This window comes from Cryptotermes secundus, unplaced genomic scaffold, assembly GCF_002891405.2.
Source record: "Cryptotermes secundus unplaced genomic scaffold, Csec_1.0 scaffold97, whole genome shotgun sequence".
In the NCBI taxonomy this organism is placed as follows: Eukaryota; Metazoa; Arthropoda; class Insecta; order Blattodea; family Kalotermitidae; genus Cryptotermes; species Cryptotermes secundus.
The window spans coordinates 1-21,254 of record NW_019720561.1 but is presented as its reverse complement, the minus strand read 5'-3'; the positions used below and the strand labels follow the sequence as shown (position 1 = coordinate 21,254).

Here is a 21,254-nt window from a genome sequence, read left to right as displayed (position 1 = left end):
CTTTTGTTAACACGGTGACCTGCCTAAGATATCTTCTGTATGTCATGCACATTTGTGTTTCATAAATGGTTGCAGATTAATTGATCATGGAAATAACCAACAGCAGCTCACACAAAATCTTGTATCATAATTTGTTTGTTATGTCTTAATTTAGTGAATGCTATAAAACATAATGACAGGTTATTTTAAACAGTATCATATCATGTACGCTTGAAATATATGTACCATGTTAGCTGCCGTCATATTTAAGGAATGCTCATTCTAAAAGTTGCATTAGATACCTAACAGAATCTTCCAGTACAGAGGTGTGTTTCCTGTATTTCCACATGCGCCAAATGTCAGTGTTTGGACGGAAATTAGAAATTCCTATCAGATGCCACAATATTAAAAGCACCATAGAGCCCTGATCAATACATATGTATGGACACATATGAAGGCTGAAAGGATAAAGAGATATCGTGCACTGTGGCGATTATTATGCATTCTTTGAACGATGTGAATAAACTGAACACATAACAGGGAGGTCATATATGTCTGTCGATTCGTTTCTCTGTCAGTCTAAATTAGAGAGCTGCTGGAAAGATTTTCATGAAATTTCATATAAGTATTTATAAAATTGGAAGGTCATTTTGAATTTTGTAAAAAATCAGTATAGAAATATAGTTTTTAAAACAGAATGTTGTTAGCAGCATTGTTGCCAAAGATGTTCTGAACTGCTAGAACCAATTAGAGTGGCAAGTTGCAAAGAATACAGGAAGAAACTGAATACTCCAATTTTGAGCTTTATCCAGCCTTTATCTCCTGCAGTATGCTTCAAGATCTCAACCTTACTTCATTTGTATGTAAAATAACTATATCAGTTCAATGTATGGTACCTTCAGCTAACTTAAACTTAAAAATATAATACAAAAATGTAATTTTATTTCTGGTATAATATGGGTATGTAAATTTGCCTCTCACCTCAAGGGAAGAACTTAGACAAAGGTGTCTGCAAACAGAGTACTGAGAATACAAGGACCTAAGAGAGAAGAAATGATAGGAGAATAGGAAATATAGCATAATGAGGACCTTCATGTCCTGAATTCTTCAGTAATATTATTAGAATAATTGCATGAAGGAGAATGGCTTCAGTGGGGCATGTAAATTAGGTAGTCATGTCTGTATATGAATATTGCAAGAACATATGTATGTATGTAAGGGATGGGCCATAAAACCCGGCCCCTTGCACTCTGACCTTCAATGATCTATAAATATCGCAAGAAACTTAATAACTTTAGCTTCATCACAAGCTGAAAGTATATTATTGAGCTACACGTATTATCTTCTATCTTGTATATCTCTATATCAGTCTGTGTGTGTCTGTTTTTTTCTTCTGTATAATCATTGTGTTATTCTCAATCTCTTGATGCTTTTTCTGGATTTCCTCTCTCACTTACTCCCTTCATAGCCATCCCACATTCATCATTTGTTGCTGTAAACCTCAGCAGCCATCTTTCTTTCGTTGCTGTGAAACTCTCTTTACTACGCTGTGTATCATTGTAAAGTAGAAAAGGGTTGTTTCCAAGGCACTTCATGGGTCTCTTGAGTAAAATAAATCCATGTTGTCATTATGTTGCCATGCCTGTTACTCAGTAAGTGAGTACAGTGTCCAATATGTGTGTAATAGGCATTACTTTCAATAATAGAACTGTGGGAAGCATTTGTACCAATAAACTTTACTTCAGTCAGCAGGCTACAATGGCCGCAATAACAAATGATGTGCATCTACTATGTATACATCATGTCTGTAAAGTGGAGAGAGAAATACAGTTCTTTCGTGCTGTACATTCATTTCATAATACGACTTACGATTACTGTTCCTTTATATTAAGCATAATTTAATTTTGCTTTTCACAGTTCATTTTTTCAAGTTTCTCACTAGGCAGTTTCAGTGATTTCTATAGACTTACAGTAAAATTTTTGCTTGCTTTTCTTCATAAATTCTTAATGTTACGCATTCAGAAGTTGCCTCCTCATGCTAAAACCCTCTGAGGCGATCAAATGTGTCAATGTTGAACTAAAAACCAACGTTTCGATGATCTTCTGTGGCTCCATCATCAGGATCTATGTGATAAATCACCATGTACCATTGATATTTATACCAGTTTGTGAAATCGATGCCTATCCCTATTGGAAGCCTAGGACCAGTTTATTAAGGCACTCCAACACGCAGTTGTCTTCTTGTCTGGTGTCCAAAAACATAGAAATTAGAATATACAAAACTATAATTTTGCCTGTGGTTCTGTATTGGTGTGAAGTTTGGTCTCTGACATTAAGGGAGGGACATAGACTGAGGGTGTTTGAGAACAGGGTGTTGAGGAGAATATTTGGACCGAAGAGACATGAAGTGACAGGAGGTTGGAGAAAACTGCATAATAAGGAGCTTCATAACTTGTATTCTTCTCCAAATATAATTAGAATGATCAAGTCAAGTAGGATGAGGTGAACAGGGCATGTAGCACAAATGAGGTAGAAGAGGAATGCATGTAGTATATTGGTGGGAAAGCCAGAAGGAAAGAGACCACTGGGAAGACCAAGGCGTAGGTGGGTGGACAATATTAAAATGAATCTTAGAGAGGTAGGATGGGATGGTACAGATTGGATTGATCTGGATCAGAATAGGGACCAGTGGAGGGCTCTTATGAACATGGTAACGAACCTTCGGGTTCAATAAAATGCTGGGAAATTCTTGAGTGGCTGCAGAATTGGCGGCTCCTCAAGAAGGGCTCAGCTCCATGAGTAAGTACTCCAACACGCGTACATCACAAAAATCTTGGGAAGACACAGAGAAGAGCATACAAAGAAGAACGAAATTTGACAACAGCGACATCAGATTAAGCAACACAGTGCATGGTTAGAGTCGGATGGCTAACCGCACAGTTTGACTCTGCCCGCCTACTGCATAATACACCAACAGGAAGAGGCATTTTTCTAAAAACTGCGGTAGCATGTGTAATATGACAGGCACATTTCACTGTCACGGGCTCTGACCCATATCCACACTACTAAATAGTCTTCAGACATCTGAACGAAAGCAGATACACTATTTGCGAAACACTGCCGAAATCATCAAATCACGCTTGAGCCTCGAACAGTCATCCCAAAATCCATAACAGTGCAATGGGGGCAGTTTCGTTAAGAATAAAAACTACAACAATCATATTTTAAGACTTCTTTAGTGCATAAATACTGCTAACTGTATTGCTTGTTACAGATGATATAAGGTACGAAAATATATACAAACTTTGATCTGTTCGTAGTTCCATTTTTTAGCATTCCCAGAATATTTTAAGAGCAAGACTTTTATTTTTTCGCCAACAACTTCGGTGCATGCCAACTAGTTTTGGGACCACCGCATTGAGCAATATGGTGGACAAATGGTGTGAGTTCACAGAACAGTGTGGGGGCCCCTCGGAAATCGGGGTCTTAAGCGGCCACTGGGGTCCTCTTACCAGTAAATCTGCTCCGGTTGGTTAAGATAGACAGGAAATATACCTCCATGAGGAAGCTAAAGCTGTTAGTGGGTTGTAGTGCCGATCCATTATCTTCGACTTTGCTTATTCAGAGAATTCTAATAACATGGGACAGATGAAATGAAACAGAGAAATTTACATTTAAAAAAAAAAACTGGTGTAAGAAAACTGATCAAGGATAAACAGTGTCAACGTGGAATAAGGACAAGATGTTTCAAGAGTCCTGTCCTTTCTTCCATGGAATGACATGATTTTCTCTGATATGTCATAATTTTGTTCTGTGTTGCTATGATGTGTATGAGAAAACTTCATTTCCTATAGTTACATTTGGGAACATGCGAATATTTCTTTTATTTTTTCTAGGACCATCCTTACAACGCAGTTTCTTGCAGTGACTGCTGGGAAGATCGTGTGGATAAGTTGTTGATCTGGGAACCTCTTCAAAGTGGAAGTAACAGCACAGCAACAGTAACCCCTGGCACTGGAGTTTGTCTTTGCAAAGGTGCTTCATCACCTGCAACGGAAATCCCATCACTCCCCGCTCTGCCATTTACAGTAATTTCAAAAGGAGAGTCACTGAACCTGCAACTTCATGTGGATGCGGCTCATGCAGCTTCAAGCTACTTCAAACATCCAACACCACTCTTTGAAGCCAGATACGAATTTGTGCATGGGCCACTGTGTGGACCGCCCATTATACCACCAACAGCTGAGGGAGAATTGCATTATCCCTTCTTCGAGGCCCTGGGTTATGTTGAACCTCCCAAAAGCATCCGATGTATCTGGGAACTTAGGGTAACCCGTCAACTTGACCTCTGGCTTCATATTGATAAGATAAAATTTTCTTCTAGAGCCTGTGACGAAGGTCGTCTCGAGTTCTTCCTGCCTTCGAAGCCCAATGAGCCTTTCCTGTCTGTCTGTGGTGAGAATGTGAGTTCTCTTAAGCAGTTACCAATCCTATCAACAGCTGAACTATCTGCGTTACCACCTCCACAGCCAGGTGTCTCGCCAACCACTGTGCCTGCCACTGTAGGTACAGAAGCGCCATCAGTCAAGATTCAGTTCACAGGAACAGTTGCGCCTGCTCGAACAGCATTCAGAATAGCATGGACTGAAATGTACCACTTGCCAAGAAATTCTGACGGCACTATGATGACGTCTAGATTGACAGAGAGCGGCAGTTCATCAGGGCCATCAGATTCTGCGGGTGTGTGTGAGTTTGAGTGTCCTGGTGATTCTGGACTTTGCATACCAAGAAGGTTGGTTTGTAATGGGATTGTCAATTGTCCAAATGTCACTTTGGGCGCTGTTGAAGAAGGTGTTGCTGGTGGCAGTGTTCCTGTAGGTGGAATGGGAGGTAGTGATGAGTCACCAGAATTATGTGAGAGATCTGAGGATGATGCTGTGAACTGGCTAGCGATAGGACTTGGGGCAGCAGCGGGTGCAATTCTGGCAGTGTCATGTATTGTGATTTTGTGCCGCGCTTGCCTGTGCCACAAGAGAGCGGGGAACCGCGACGATGACATCGATGTACCTTACTGATGTCACGCTGATGATCAGCTGACTCAGCAGCAACAGCAACGTCGTGGTAAAGCGGCAGGTCTACTGCTTCCAGCTGCTACCTCGGGGCCGGTAGCCATTCCACCTCCTACACGACATCATCACGATGACAGATTAGTTGCTGCTGTCAGCTGGTGATGAATTCATCCAGTTGCCAAGATACAATTTAAGTGGGGTGGGGAAATGTACTTACTGTTATTGCTTCTATTGAAGTTCAGCTACTAAAATATGGTTTCAGCTCTGTTCTTTAGAGCATATTTGGAGAACCTTATTCGTACACTGCTGATTCAAGAAACCAAGATTCTGAACTTATAACTTCATGTTCTGTGTTTATATAAATCTGGAGCCAACTCGAAGAAGTTTTCTTATAGTGACGTTGCAGTAGAAATCACTAACTATATTTCTAAATGCAGATACTGACACTTGGTCAGTATGCCAGTGTTATTGATTCAAGCTGTACGAACAGTAAAACTTGGCTGCAAAATGTAATGGATTCATTATACAACAGATATACAACTGCATCTTTGCTGTGTTGTTTATAATTGTGAGGGGATATAAAAGATGACTGCTACAATCACAGCGAGGATTAATCACTTTACATAAATATGGAAAACTGTTCAGAAATTGATTGATAGGCTGCGCCTCATCACGAGTTTATGATTTGTATACCCGTAATTAGTTAAATGACAGGGATATAATTTGGTGGATGATTCAATGTGTGGAAGGCAGTCAGCCGAAAGAGGCCGATATCATATGCCAGAAAGTTAAGTTAAGGAATGGCAATGATGCATCTGAATTGTGACTTTCATATTTCGCTCATAAAACAATAATGTTGACTCTTTTTAGTATTGTTGAATGTTCTGTTTTGATTTTGAGATATAATTGACCTTGATAATATTTTTGGAGATGTCTCGGAGCTTCTTGTAGTTTGTTATGGGGACACCAAAAATAACTATCATAATGTTAATCTGTTTACATTTCTTGTAGCAACCTGGTGTTTAGTTTCTTTTTTCAGAGGGAGATATCAGCAACTACACGTGCTTTCTTTCCATTATCGTGGCAATAACATTGTTGATATATTTGTTTTTAAGAAATCCTTCAAATGGACCCTAACCGTTGATAATATTTTTAAAATAATGAACTTCTCGCCTTTATAGTTCTTTTCCCAAATATTGTTAATTGAAAAGTGCTTTTAAAAACAGTGTCGTGGACAGATTGGCAACTGTGCCACCTGTTTCAGTACTCTGAGAAGAATGAAAATCAGAAATCTGGTCCAGATTTCTCATGCATTGATGCTGAGGAACCTGTGTATATTAGATTGTATTTTATATGTGAAACTGAGAGTGTACAGAAGTGGCAAAGGCACCAAATTTCATCAAGAGACTCGCCATTGTTGTCCCTAATGTTCGAGTATATTGTTTGCACTCAAGAAAATGTGTTCGTATTTTAAAGAATCACCCTGTAGCTTTATGGGATATAAAGAGTTTCCAAACAATTCTCCAGTAGTATGAGATAGTCCTGAATATCAGCTGTGTGTTTCTTCATGTTGGCAGCCCAGCGACACTAAGTTCTCAGTTGATTGAGCTGTAACATTATGGGTGCATAAAGTAAAGCTCAGACATATATATACTTCAGCCAAAAAGCTGTATATTTATGTGAAATATTAAGTAATGCGCATGCTCATTGTAATATTCCCAGATGATACAGTATTTTGATAGCCGTGATAAATTTCATTAATCGACATCACAAATATGCCTTTCTTGTCTCAAAATAAGAGTGGCCTATTGGGTGTGTTATAAGCACTAATCGGTATAGGAAATCTTCGTTCTGGTGAAGATAATCCAGTAAAATAACAGCAAACATAGAAAATGTATTCCATTCTGAAATATTAATTGATATATAAGGAGGCATTTTATTTTTCTTTTAAGTACAGTATTTGTTTGTTAGGTGGTGTAAAATATTATCATTTCATTATATCATTATCTTTTCATTTCATTAATCTGAAACCATGCAATGAATGTCGCGACTAGCAGAAAATTCAGCATATCACTAAGACATTCATCTTAAATGTATATGCATGATCTTAATTACATTTCCTTGATTACTGGGAGAATTGTTTTGGAAGCAATCGCGCGAGCATAATTAAAACAGTGTCGTAGATAATATAGTAATTTGACATTAGTGGTAATTATCAAGAATTTTGTTTTATCAGTTAAGAAATGATGGAAGATATGTAATGTGTAATGTACAATCTCCACCAGAGTAAAATAGCATACCCACAAATTTCTCAGAAAGAAACAATTCATCGTCACTGAAACGTTTATTCTGATTAGCACACTTCTTATACTTTTACTTTAATTCTAAACCAGTCGCAAGCTGTTCTTGTTTGAACCCCTTGTTATGCAATAATTTTCCAGTGGTAGTTACTGTGGTACAGCATCAAGATATCACTCCTTCCAATATTATATCGTACGGAAATGTTTTGCAGTGAATAGGAGGGATGAAGACAAAACATATATTGTGACTGTTGGGATGTATCATCGTTAATGTATTTAAAAATGAATGGAGGAAAAATCATTGTCCCAAATTTGAATCTCAATAAATTACTACCTCATGCAGTAGACAGCAGCTGTATTTAAAATACTTATAATCAATTTTAATGCCAAAATTATGTTTCTCTGAGCACTAAGTTTTGAGGCGCAGAGTTCTGTTTCATATAATAAATAATAAAGCATTTAATTATTGCACTCTGCATCTCCAAATTTTCGTTAGTATTGCTGATGGAATATCAGGAAAAAATAATGCAAGGATAAGTAATATGTTCTATTAAGAAACGTGTAACCCCAGTTTGTTTTTCCTTCTTAGTGAGAAAATTGGTTGAGTGGTGAAATATAAGGTATTTATCCTGGTACCTTTAAATTATCATGGTGGTGTTACGCACATAACAATATTTAGATTTTTTTGTGGTATGACTCCAGTTGCTTTTATATTAATTTAATTTATTTAAGTTGCAGTTAATATACCTCTTGTGTGCTTAATACTAGTGACACCACATAGCCTGATATTTGTTTTACCAGCGTATCAAAGAAACCAGGTGCCTCCAACATCAGGGTACATTTCTTCAGTCCTGTACAGAAGAATGGTATCTAAGCATACAATCTGAATGGTAACCTTCCATTCTGAAACTTACATGTTTCCTTTCGATCGATATATAAGCTGAAAGTCTTTCATATATATCTTAATAAATGTGAGAGAGAATTTGTAATTTCTTGACGTTAGCGACCAAACTTTTCAGTACAGTACCAAAACGGTAAAGTCATCGAAATGTTGATAGGCTGAGTGATTATCAGATTTTCAAAAGCAGGTTAGTTGGAAGGGAAGGTATTACTAAGCAGTCAGATACATAAATAGAAAACAGTATTGAAAATCATATTACAATGTCTCCTGGATTTAAATGACTTGGAGTATGATCCAGTGGTAGTCTCGTGACAATGTGATAATGAACCTCTGAGTTCCATAAAGACGGACAATTTGTTGACTAGCTGAACGATTTCAGCTTCTCAGGAAGGAACTGGTTCCAAATAGTTAGACTGGAATACTGTAAAAATAAGCCATTATTTTCTTGTCAGATGTTCACATTTTTCACGTCTTGAGATTCAAATTTAAGGTTTATATTAATTATTTTGAATTAAATATCACGAAATAGGCCTCACTGAGAAATCAGTGTTTACTTGACTGGTCACCGCTCGTTGATACTGAAACGCACAAAACACTTATACATTTTAACAACTTTCTCGTATATTCGAAAAACAGGCTTTTAATAAAAATAAATATGCATGATATATGACTTACTTCAGTGTTCTTTTTATCATAGAACTATCAGTATTTCATAAAGCTCAAGTAAAACATTCTTAAACGACCTGTCTCCAACGTTACAAATTAATATTTTATACAAGTAATAAAATTCAACTGACATTTTGTGAATCGAAACAATTGACATATATCAAGATCATTTTATTTGGGATGAGTGATATTTTTCCCATTGTTGTACTGTATAAACTGAAATGTAAACGATATTATATAGGAATCAGTGAATAGAGTAGATTTTTAACAAATGAACAGAACAAAGCTTTAACAATAAGTGAAATCATGTTTGTTGGACGACTGTGATGACGTCGGAATTTCTTGTTTCTTTGTGCCGATCAATGAAAAAAATATTTAATCACATGATTGATTAAAATATATTGTGGAGAAATAAGATGTAAAATATATACAATAGCTTATATATTTTTAATAATAAATAAAAATGCTATGTTTCTTTGTACAACTAAAATAAATGAAGACCTTTTCAATGCAACTTTTTCCATTCCCTAAAATTTTCATTCAGATTACTGACAATCTATTCTCATCAATGTAAACACTGGAACGTTCACCTTCAGTATCATATATCACCACATAACATAAATAGAGTGTAAATATTTTCAGTACGTCATTTCTTTTTAAGTTACATTGATTGTACAGGCGTCAGATACGTAATCTGACATGACTCCAAAAATTTTATGCAAACGTAAAACAGCATTACAGTGTTGTGTGTGGCAGGCGTGGAGGTAAATATGGTAATGTATGGGATAAACATCTGTCACTAAAGGGTGATTAACCGGGAAGAGGCACCGAATTAACAATTTTAAATAACACAATTATTTACCGATTGAAGGTAAATATGGAGAGTTGATATAAAGATAAGTGGATTATGGATGTTACCGAAGTTGGTGAAATTAACAAGGATAACAGAAAGGGCAGTTCAATCGCCACACCTTCAAGTCAAGGATAGAAGCTGCCTTTCTTCCCACAGAATGCGAAAGTGTTTTCATGATGTCTGACCAGAAGCAGGTACTTTTGGACGGTCGTACTAGACTAGGCAACCCCGTGTGGAGGCGGGGTCGAATACCTCCACCGTGACCCTGCGAGTCGTAGGAGGCGACGGAAAGGAAAGTCTCAATTCTGAGACAGTAAAATATGGTCGCGAGTCCCAAGGGACTCGGACCCGAGAAAGACTGCGCTGGCAAGGGCCAGCAGCATATACAAAAGACAGACCGGTCCTCTCGTCAGAGAGGGCGCCCCATTGAAACAAGACCGTAACTGTCAAACGGTAATAATTAATATCTGGTCATGAGCCCCAAATGGGGCTCGACACCAAGACATATTCATACAAAACGAGGCCAGTCTAAAAGTCCCTGTTCGAATCTGTATGCTAATGTATTGAACTGGGAATATTGAGTAACTCTAGTTACCATAAATAATCAAAATTGTATAATTCGATTACATTTGGTAGGTCGTATATACCTGTGTAAGGGTACACTAAAGTGTCTAGGCTAGATTTGATGTTGATCAGTATTGTCCACGTATAATAATCCACGTGCTGGCTTTCAGATCTAATTTAACAATTTCCTCAAACCGACTCGTCAATAAAGAACAACGGTCGCAGGTTCAAGTCCTGATGAGGTCATTGGATATTTTCAATTGATCTAATCCTTCCGGCCGCACTATGGCCCTGGGGTCGACTCAGCCTCTAACAGAAATGAGTACCAGGAATTAATTAAATAATTTTCCTTGGGAGTAAAGCGTGGCCGGCGCGTAAGGCTGACAAACTTACCGCCATCTTTGAGCCGATTGTCTAGATAATGTGGGATCCTCAACGTCTCAAAACCCTATGGGCCTTCAGGCCCTGGTACAGGGATAGCTTTACTTTGTCTTTTTTTACATTTCTCATTAAGAGTGACAACGTACGAATATTGTATATTTTGGGATGCTTACAATTACCTGTGGTGCATTCAAATATAAATACAGAAGTCATTTGGTAACTGGAAATTGCGCCACTCATACGAATTAAAATTTTATGTTTGTCTTCCCCAATGACGCTTGATGCATTGTGGCTTTTTTATAAGACAGCAATTAAATAAATTCACAGGTTACTTCTTCGCGACAGAAATTATGTATTTACTATGACAGTTCGCTTAGTGGGGGGTGGAGTCCAACTGGGTCCACTCGGCACGGCGGGCACTGATTGGCCTATTGTAGCTTGCCCCGGTTGATTATGATGGAGAATTTGGTGGAATGAAGATTGGCAGGGGAAACCGAAGTACTCGGAGGAAACCCGTCCCAGCGCCTCTTTGTCCACCACAAATCCCACTTGATCAGACCCGGGATCGAACCCGGACCGCCGCGGTGGGAAGCCAGCGACTAACCGCTTGAGCTATGACTACAATAACAGTTGATTTTGTTTCTAAATTTTCGTTGTCTTGCTCCATAAAGGTAATGGTACACAGGGTGTGACAATTTAATTCCCGGAATGGCCACAGCGTGTAGCTGGGGTGTTGAGTTGGGAAAATTAATCGTTCATTCCCAAGCAGCAGAGGAAGGAGTACTTGTCCTTGATACACTGTTGGCGGAAAACGTGACAAGAATTTGGAGCAACGGATAAACATCAAGTTTTATATGAAATTTGATAAAAGTGCTAGTGAAACGTTAACCATATTACGAGAAACAGTGGCTTGTGGTGAATACACTATGAATAAATTGCGTGTTTCTGAATGGCACAGGCGGGGCAGGGAAGGGCAAGAAAAATGTGCAAGATGTCCCAAGAAGTGGGCAGCCAAAAACGCAAAGGACACGTGCAAATGTGGACAGAGTACGAAACTTGGTGCGCTCAGATGGAAATTTAGGTGTGAGACTAATAGCAGAAGAGCTGAATATGTATAGGGAAACAGTGAGACCGATTATTACGGGAGGTTTGGGAATGAGAAGAAAAAATCCGCAAAGATGGTGCCTCGAATCTTGACAGATGACCGGAAACAACGTCGGCTTCACATTTCATCTGATCTTTTGTGCAATGTAGAGATGCTTGATAGGGTCACTGCCAGTGGAAAAACGTGAGTTTTTCAATATGACCCGGAAAAAAAACGCCAGAACATGCATTGGAAAACACGTGCAAAAAGCACGCATGTCTCGCTCGCAGTTAGACACCATATTTGTGTGTTTCTTCGATCACAATGGGGTTGTTCAGTATGAATTCATTGCATAAGGACAACAGTGTTATCTGGAAGTGCTCACAAGGTTACGGGAATCTGTTCGGATGAAAAGACCCGAAGTCTGGCCTGACAAGTGGATTCTCCACCCTGACAATGCCCCTGAGCATGATGCTTTAAGATTTCGCGAGTTCCCGGTTAAGAAATCCATTACAAAAATTAATTATCCACCTTATTCGCTTGACTTAGCCCCCTGCGATTTTTGGCTCTTTAAAAAATTATAGAAATGTCCTGAAAGGACAAAGATTTGCTGACATTTCTGATATTCAACGCAACGTGACAACGTTCCTGCGAGGTATTCCGGAAAACGGTTTTCAAGGCTTTTACCGGCATTGGTAAAATCATCTCACGAAGTGCATAGCTTTACAAGGAGAGTATTTCGAAGGCAACAGCAGCCGCTAGTGCACAGATAAGCAAATGTTGCTTTAATAGGGCCTTTCCGGGAATTAAATTGTCGCACCTTGTACCCCCAGTGATGTTACCATGGTAATAAATGTTGCTGAACATCACTTAATACTTGTTTTCTGCAGAATAAAAGGTGAGAGGTTCTTCTAACCAGAGAACAACATTTTTTTATTTGTTTAACAGTTTGAGACTGAATTTTCGATCAAGAATATAAGTTGGTTTGTAAATGACACTGCTAAGCTTCAGGCAGGAAGACGATAAGATTAGAGAAAAAAATGTTCATATTGGTCGTGCCATTAACTTGTGATTTGTACTGTACTTGAGCATCCAGCATTATCCCTCTAAACAATGCAAGACTATTGTCAGCAAAAAATAGCGCATGCGTAACTTCGAATAGGATGCGAAGTGGAAAAGAAATCGAAACAAATTATTGCGCAGAAAACAAAAAGAATGTTCCGGAGATATGGGGAGACAAATAATTTTCATCGAGTGCATCCTGTTTTGTTTATTATACAAAAATCTTTGTTAGAATCCGTTGCAACACAACAACGAGACAGTCAAGGTCAGTATTTCCTTAGCTACATAGAAATAATTGGAACACAAAGGTAGCAGCCACAGAAAGGACAGGGAGAAGAGAAATTCAAACCTAGTGATTCTATGAAAGGAATAAATTTGGGGAATGATTACGGAATCGAAACCGTCCAAGTCTTCTGGTACATTATTAAATTGACTCCGTGCTATCTGGTAGATATTCACCTACGTTTTGGAGGAATGCGTCACCTACATCGTCATTAATGAAGAGTGGAATTACTTTTTTAGCCACCGTCTTGAGAAATTAATGTGGTACAAGAATGTTTTCTCGTGGTTCGTAGTAGGACAGGAGAATATTTATACCAAGATTGCATAGAGCCCCATCATTCACTTGTTCTTCCTCTAAGCAGAACCTCGACAGAACGTTCGTTAGCACTAGTTCATTCCTAAGCCAGTATTTCTGCGAGCTAGCCGCAAGACAAACAGGGCCGTGAGAGATGATGGATACAGTCAGTGACAGATAATAGCTTTCGTCAGACCCGAACCGCGTCAGCTCTTTCATCGATGAGTTCGGTGCCAGTAATCATAAATTATCGACAAAATTCCATCTATTTCTTACATGATTCGTTCGCGTCTTATTTGCATGGGACATCTTAGTTACCAACAACCTACTTATGGCTGCATTATTTATAAAACAAAACCTTCAAGAATAGCAATTATCACAGAGTGTTCTATGTTTTCTTTGCAAGAAGTGTGTGAAACGAAACAAATATGGAGGCTTCCCGCCACTCTGCATTCTATACTCTCTCTCAACGGATTTCTCTGTCACACAACACTTCGCAGTAAAAACCGTTGGGGGAGTTAGATTTCCGTTAAGTATACTATCTGTTGTCTCTCATAAGAGCCGACAGCACAATCGGTAAGAAGGTATGCCATCAATGTAGAATCCATACCTGTAGGCAATAATAAATTTCATGGCCGTAAATCTACAGGTGGGCGACTATAAGACGCAGTGGAGATTTCTCTGCTGCCAGGGACCATAGAACAGTGCGTATTAGTTGACATTAAAATTTACGTTAGTATAATGAAGTCTGTTGGCACATGTTTGCCGCGAGGAAATTCAGAGTTTCCGTCGAAGGCAAAAAGTTTACGCCAAGAGAAAAGGTGTGCCAGGCATGTATTGTCCTCGCTTGCTTGGAAGCCGAGATCCCCGGGCTTTTGAGACGGTAGTAAGCTTGCGCTGGCCGGACTTTATTTAAATGCCCGCAGCTGGTGCGCATTTAAATACCCGTTGTTACTCTGCGTTTAAATGTCCGTCCCCGTTAGGGCATTGTGTTTAAAAATGCTGTATCTAACTCAATTTTTATGATAAATGGATGGAATTAAATTTGTTTGTATCAGCAAAGAACATAGTGTCGCATATTATAACGGGAGATTCGAAAATTGTTATACAAAGAATTATATTCTTTCTTTCAATTGTTTTCTTTTAATTTTGATACGTACTGCAAAAATATTTTTCCAGTTCTTCCCAGAGTTGTTCTGCATTATAAGTACATGTCTGTTGGTAACACTTGACGAATTTTAGCAGACCCTGGTGTCATGAAACAGATGGAAGCAATAAAATCATTTGGTTCTCTGCTGGGAAAACTTACATCTTGTTACACCCTTCAGATTTTCGAATCTAAAGGACAGAAGAATGAAAGAATGGCTATTCAAGAGAAAGCTAGAGGGGTTTCTTCTTCAGTGCTAAGACCTTCCGTTATAGCTGCAAGAGATTATTGCCCTTTCTACGGTCGTGAACAGACAGTAGCATCGTGGCTGAGATACACAGTGCGATCTGTTTTCTGTGCGTTCCTAGTGACATCGAATTCTGTAGGTTAATTTCAGCCTGTATATACATCAAGCAGATAACAACAAAAAAGGTGGGTACATCGAATTTTACTATATATATTTAACACATGAATCTGCAATAAAAGTACTGACTCGTGGATGAGGTTCGGCGTAACTCGTACGTATATTCTGTTTTGCTGTTGTTCATGTAGGTATCATTTTAATTAAATAGCTGAGTAATAACAAGGGTGGCCGGTGGATTAGAGGTAAAGTGTATGGTTTAGAAGTTATGTGGTTGGAAGACATGACGGTTTTGGTGAAGAAAAAAAAGAATGTAAGGAATTTGTGCATGTCGGAAGCAAGTGGTACTACATGAGGAAGGTGAAGTTAACAAATTTCTATAGATCTGGTTGTACTTGGGTAAGACATTGGCGAAGTATTTCGANGAGTGAATAAATAAATAAATACGATTTTTTCTGCAGCTATAAACCAAGTCGTATAATATAAGGATGATCGCAGAGAAGTATACAATAGATGTCCTGGTGGCCTAGAGGTAAGACACCGGCGTAGGAAATGAAAGGTCCGTGATTCGAAACCACAAGGATTTTTGTAATGAAATTTTTATGGAATTATATAGCGAGACGTAACATAAGAGGAAGATTAAAGTTGAAAAGTTTACGTGGCTTTGGTGGCGTTGGTGGCCTATTGGTAAAACACCGGCTTAGTGTAACGAAGTTCCGGGGTTCGGAACTAGTGAAAGTTTTATAAAATACAAGTTAGAGTTAATAAGATTTTTCTGGAATTATACCCGAAGATGTAGCTTAAGAGGAAGATTAATGAAAATAAATTTCAGTGGCGCTGGTGGCTTAGGGGTAAGACATCAGCTTAGTGTTCAAAGGGTTCCTGGTTCAAAACCAGTAGGATTTTTGTGAAAAAGAAAATGAAAAGAAGAAAACGAACGGCAGTGCAAGAAGTGAAGAGATGNCACTTACTGGGCTGTGCCAAGCCGCTCCTCCAAAAATTCATTTTATAGGGCTAGGGCGCCAGTCACTGAGGATGAGATCATGGAAGCGTGGCGACCCACCCATACCCACCCTTACGCAGGTCATGCAGGATTGTCATCGCTCGATACCAAACTACATTAGCGAGAGTTAACAAAGAATTAATAAACACTGCAGTGCCATCTATGCATTGAAACCTGAACCTGTGCAGTAATGTAATCAACATTACATCAACATTCAGGTTTCAACCCACAGATGGCACTGCAATGTTTATTAATTCTTTGTTAACTCTCGCAAATGTAGTTTGGTATCGAGCGATGACAATCCTGCATGACCGTAAGGGTGGGCATGGGTGGGCTGCTACGCTTCCATGATATCATCCTCAGTGACTGGCGCCCTAGCCCTATAAAATGAATTTTTGGAAGAGCGGATTGGCACAGCCCAGTATGTGAGCTCATATGAAACTTAGATGTTACATTGTATACTTCACTTCGTGGCTTTCCATGAGGTTCTAGTCAACAGAATGCGCTGCAGTTATATTACAATTTGTTGCTAACTCTCGTTCATAGAATTTGGTCTGAAATGAACAAGTCAAAGTCACCCCCTAAGGGCGGGTGGTTGGTGGGCGGATGGTGGGCCAAATTTTTTTTCTTTTTGATCCCATGTGGATTTTAATAAAACCCGCTTAGGTTGAGTGTCTTAATGAAGCGGCCGCAAAAAAAAATTCTACCCTCCCTCGCCCCCCCACACCTACTTATCTCTATCTCTTCACTACTTCCACTGCCGTTGGTTTTCTTATTTTAATTTCTTTTCACAAAAATCCTACTGGTTTTGAACCCGGGACCTTCTGAACACTAAGCTGATGTCTTACGCCCCAGACCACCAGCACCACTGAAATTTGTTTTCTTTAATCTTCCCCTTAAGCTACATCTTCGGTTATAATTCCAGAAAAATCTTATTAACTCCACTTGTATTTTATAAAACTTACGTTGGTTCCGAACCTTGGAACTCCGTGACATTAGGCCAGTATTTTACCAATAGGCCACCAACGCCACGGAAATTTTTTGCTTTTAATCTTCCTCTTATGTTACATCTCGCTATATAATTCCGTAAAAATCTCATTACAAAAATACTTGTGTTTTCGAACCACGAACCTTATATTTACAACGCCGGTGCCTTGCCACTAGACCACCAGAACATGTATGATGTAGGTGTCTGCGATCCTATACGTATAAGTTATGCTCAAACTCATCCACGAGCCAGTACTTTTATTGCTGATTCTGCAGAATAATGTGTTAAAAATATATAGTAAAATTCGATGTACACACCTTTTATATATATACACACACACGTGTATCTATAAACTACAGAATTCGATGTTACTATGAACGCACAGAAAACAGATCGCACTCTGTATCTCAGCCACGATGCTACTGTCTGTTCACGACCTTAGAAAGAGCAACAATCTCTTGCAGGTATAATGGAAGGTCTTAGCACTGAAGACGGGATCCCTCTAGCTCTTTTTCTTGAATAGCCATTCTTTCATTCTTCTGTCCTTTAGGCAAACGATTCCAAAATCTGAAGGGTGTAACAAGATGTAAGTTTCCCCGCCCGAGAACCAAATGATTTTATTCCTTCCATCTGTTTTATGACTCCAGGGACTGCTAAATTTGTCAAGTGTTACAAACAGAAATGAATTTATAATGTATCTAACTCAATTTTTATGATAAATGGATGGAATTGACTTTGTATCAGCAAAGAACATAGTGTCGCATATTATAACGGAAGATATGAAAATGTTTATACAAAGAGTTATACTCTATATTTCAAATTTTCCCCTTTAATTTTGATACGTACTGCAAAAATATTTTTCCACAGAGTTGTTCTGCATTATAAATTCATTTCTGTTCGTAACACTTGACAAATTTAGTAGTCCCTGGAGTCATAAAACAGATGGAAGCATTAAAATCATGTGGTCTTCTGCTAACACTGCTTACACTCTTCGGATTTTCGAATCTTTTGAGTGAAAGTCTGAAGAATGAAAGAATGGCTATTCAAGAGAAAGCTAGAGAGGTCCCTTCTTAAGTGCTAAGACCTTCAATTATACCTGCAAGAGATTATTGCCCTTTCTAGGGTCGTGAACAGACAGTTGTATCGTGGCTTAGATACATAGTGCGATCTGTTTTCTGTGCGTTCGTAGTGAAATCGAATTCTGTAGGTTAATTTCAGCCTATATATACATCAAGCAAATAACAACAGAAAAGGTATGTACATCGAATTTTACTGTATATTTTTCACATTAATCTGCCGAATCTGCAATAAAAGTCCCGGATCGTGGATGAGTTGGGGTATAACTCATACGAATATCCTTTTTTGCTGTTGTTCATTTAGGTATCCTTTAAATTTCTCTATTATGGTTTTACTCAAGTCTGTCTGGTAATTACTACATTTAAGAACAAATATTTACGATTGCGCATGCGCTTCCACTTTTTTCCCTTGGCACTACGATATCGATTTATTTAGATCTTACACATTCGGGAGCCCTCCTTGGGCGGGTGATCAGCTCGTCGCATGGCTTCTACCTGTGCCCAAACAAAATAACGCGCACACACAAACTAAACATCCATGTCTAAGTCATATTCGAACCCTCGATCCCGGTTTCCAAGCAAGCGAAGACGGAACATGCCTTACACTGCTCGGCTACCGTGACCGGCATGCGCTTCTACTAGCGCAATTTAAATTCCGGACTGTCCAAAACGGGGTACTTCTGCCACGATGATCGTACTCATCACTGGCTCGATGGGGGAACTTCGGCCGTTAAAGACTAATCACTTGGGACCAACCAAAAACAGCGCGAAATCAAAACTTATCGCCATTTGAGAAACAAAAACTGAACACTCGAAAATCACGAAGTGTCAACCCGATCTTCATATCACGCAGCTATTTAACTATCTCAGACCAAGCTAAATAAGCGCTAGTTAACAAGGAAAAATGAAATAAAAACTTAGCGCCATCTGTGGAGTAAAACCTGAATGGTCGAGACTAAAACCTCATGGAAAGCCACGAAGTGTCAGTCCAACCTTGATATCACGCAACTATTTAAGCCCTTGGGACCGAGCTAAATAAGCGCTAGTTAACGAGAGAAAATGAATTAAAAACTTAGCGCCATCTGTGGAGTAAAACCTGAACCCTCGAGACTAAAACCTCATGGAAAGCCACAAAGTGTCAGCCCAACCTTGATATCACGCAGCTACACATACACGCGTGAGCACAAAGCAGTTCATGTGACGTAACAAACCCGATTTTCAAAACTAGAACAAGAATACATGATTTTCCTAATGCTCTGCAATATTGTTGCTGGAGAAAACTGCATGATTGGGAGCTTCATAACTTGTACTCTTCTCCAAGTATAATTAGTAAGATCAAGTCAAGGAGGATGAGGTGGGCAGGTCATGTATTACAGCTGTTTTATCACCACGGATAGCGCTATTAGACAGGACGGGCGTGGGCTCAACTGCCAGTCTTGAACATGGCAAATCCTGTGTCATGTTCTGTGGGAATATACTGTGACATTTAAACTCACTGCTAACAACTGTTGCTAAGGAACGGCTCTGCGGTCATGCTATTTCTCCAGCAATGAGAGAACACTGAAAAATGGAAGAGACATTTTCTCTGTGGTCTGAGCCAAGACTATATAATGAGGACTATCATTTCAGAATAAGTTCTGGGGAGGACTAGCAGCAATTTGGTAATCAGCCTGGACAGAGAGAGGATTTGTATATAGCGAAAAAGGAATAATTTTCAATGATATGCTATATGTGCATACCTACACTTGACCCAGGCCAAGCTGACTCATGAGTGACAAAGTCATCTCATCAGAGAGGATATTATATGAGGACTATGACTGCAAGGATTCTGTTGTCTCAAGGTGCTTGACATCAAAACAAAGTGACTGGTCTTAAACTGCCACTCATAAAGTAAACCTTAAAAGCTGATGGTTCAGTCAGTTGAGATCTGCATTTGTGGGAAGTGAGAAGCTGGTAGCTGAGGCCGGGGATAGTTCGGGAACTCAGAGGAAGTGGAAAATGTCTGCCACTGGAAGTTGTCACCAGGCAATGGCTAGTAAAGACTGAGAAGAGTTTAAATGTGCTGTAGTTACAGTGATCTTTGGAGTGTGTAACTCAGTGAGACCGTCGTAGTTATTTGTAGTTACAAGCATAAGTGTCCAATAAATCCAGTTACGAATCCAAACCCTGTGTCTAGTCACAAACACGTGACAATATGAAATCAAATGCTACCTGTCTTAGTTCAACAGTGTAGCAGTTTTAACACAGTTTAATAAAATATTTGTAACATATCAAGACACCTGAAGATCGCCGTTTGGGGCCGAATCATGTAGTGTCGAGGTGTATAATGTTAAACTAAAAATTGAGTGGTGAATGGAAGAGTGTTGCAATATTGAAGGACCTTAAATAATGTACGTTAAGTTGAACAATTGCAATGGGATGCTGAAACACAGAATCATAAATATTATGAGATTTAAGATTCCCACAGAGCTGAATACCACGGAATCCCCATTTAATATGCCTCAGTTTAACAGTTCTCTCATTTAACATTCAACTTCAACAATCCCATGTCAATCACCTCAGGGTTAAAGTACCTCCATATAAGATTTACCCCAGTTTAGTGTTCAAACCCACTGCTCCCATAAGAAAACTTAAATGGGGGTTTCATAGTATTAAGATTACAGGCCTCTAGAATATGATGCTGTATAGTGTGGCAAATAAGTTTCAGCACATAGCTGTGATTTTATAGACAGGTACCCACATAATGAAGTTGTTTGGGGTACAGGTACCTGTCGAACCACACAGCGTCACATGACAGAAGACTGTAATCTTAGGAATAAATATTATTGTATTTAATGAGAGTAGTACAGAGAAAAGTTGGGTATTAAATTATTTTAGAGTGAAAAAGCTAAAAAACTATTGTTGTTCTTTTCACTAAACAATTCTTAAAAATATAATCCCAGTTAAAAGTTTATTGTAAGGAACAATAAATCAAAGTGTGACAACACGTAAACAATAATCATACTTACAGAGTGTTGCCAATATGGCTGTAGTTAAGATTTAATGTTACTTACAAAATTTTACTTTACAATTAGATTGTGTTATGGGAGATGATATACCACATTTGCTCATGTAATGAATATATTTTCATACATTTAAAAGCATAGAATCCTGTTTTAGCCAGGGTCCATGATTAGCCTAGACTGATTCTTGTATTCAAGTTAAAGTTACTGGGATGTAATAGGGTTGCACTGGTGGGCATGT

General features: G+C 38.8%; 1 protein-coding gene across 1 annotated transcript in view; it reads left to right on the top strand.

Moving 5' to 3' along the window:
* LOC111868044 overlaps window positions 1–9,027 on the top strand; it is a 453,072-nt gene extending 444,045 nt beyond the window's left edge. Inside the window, exon 8 of the mRNA XM_023858397.2 lies at window positions 3,876–9,027. Within this exon, the coding sequence (XP_023714165.1) occupies window positions 3,876–5,054 (1,179 nt within the window). The 3' untranslated portion in view covers window positions 5,055–9,027. The remainder of the gene's footprint in view (window positions 1–3,875) is intronic.
* Window positions 9,028–21,254: the final 12,227 nt, after the last annotated feature.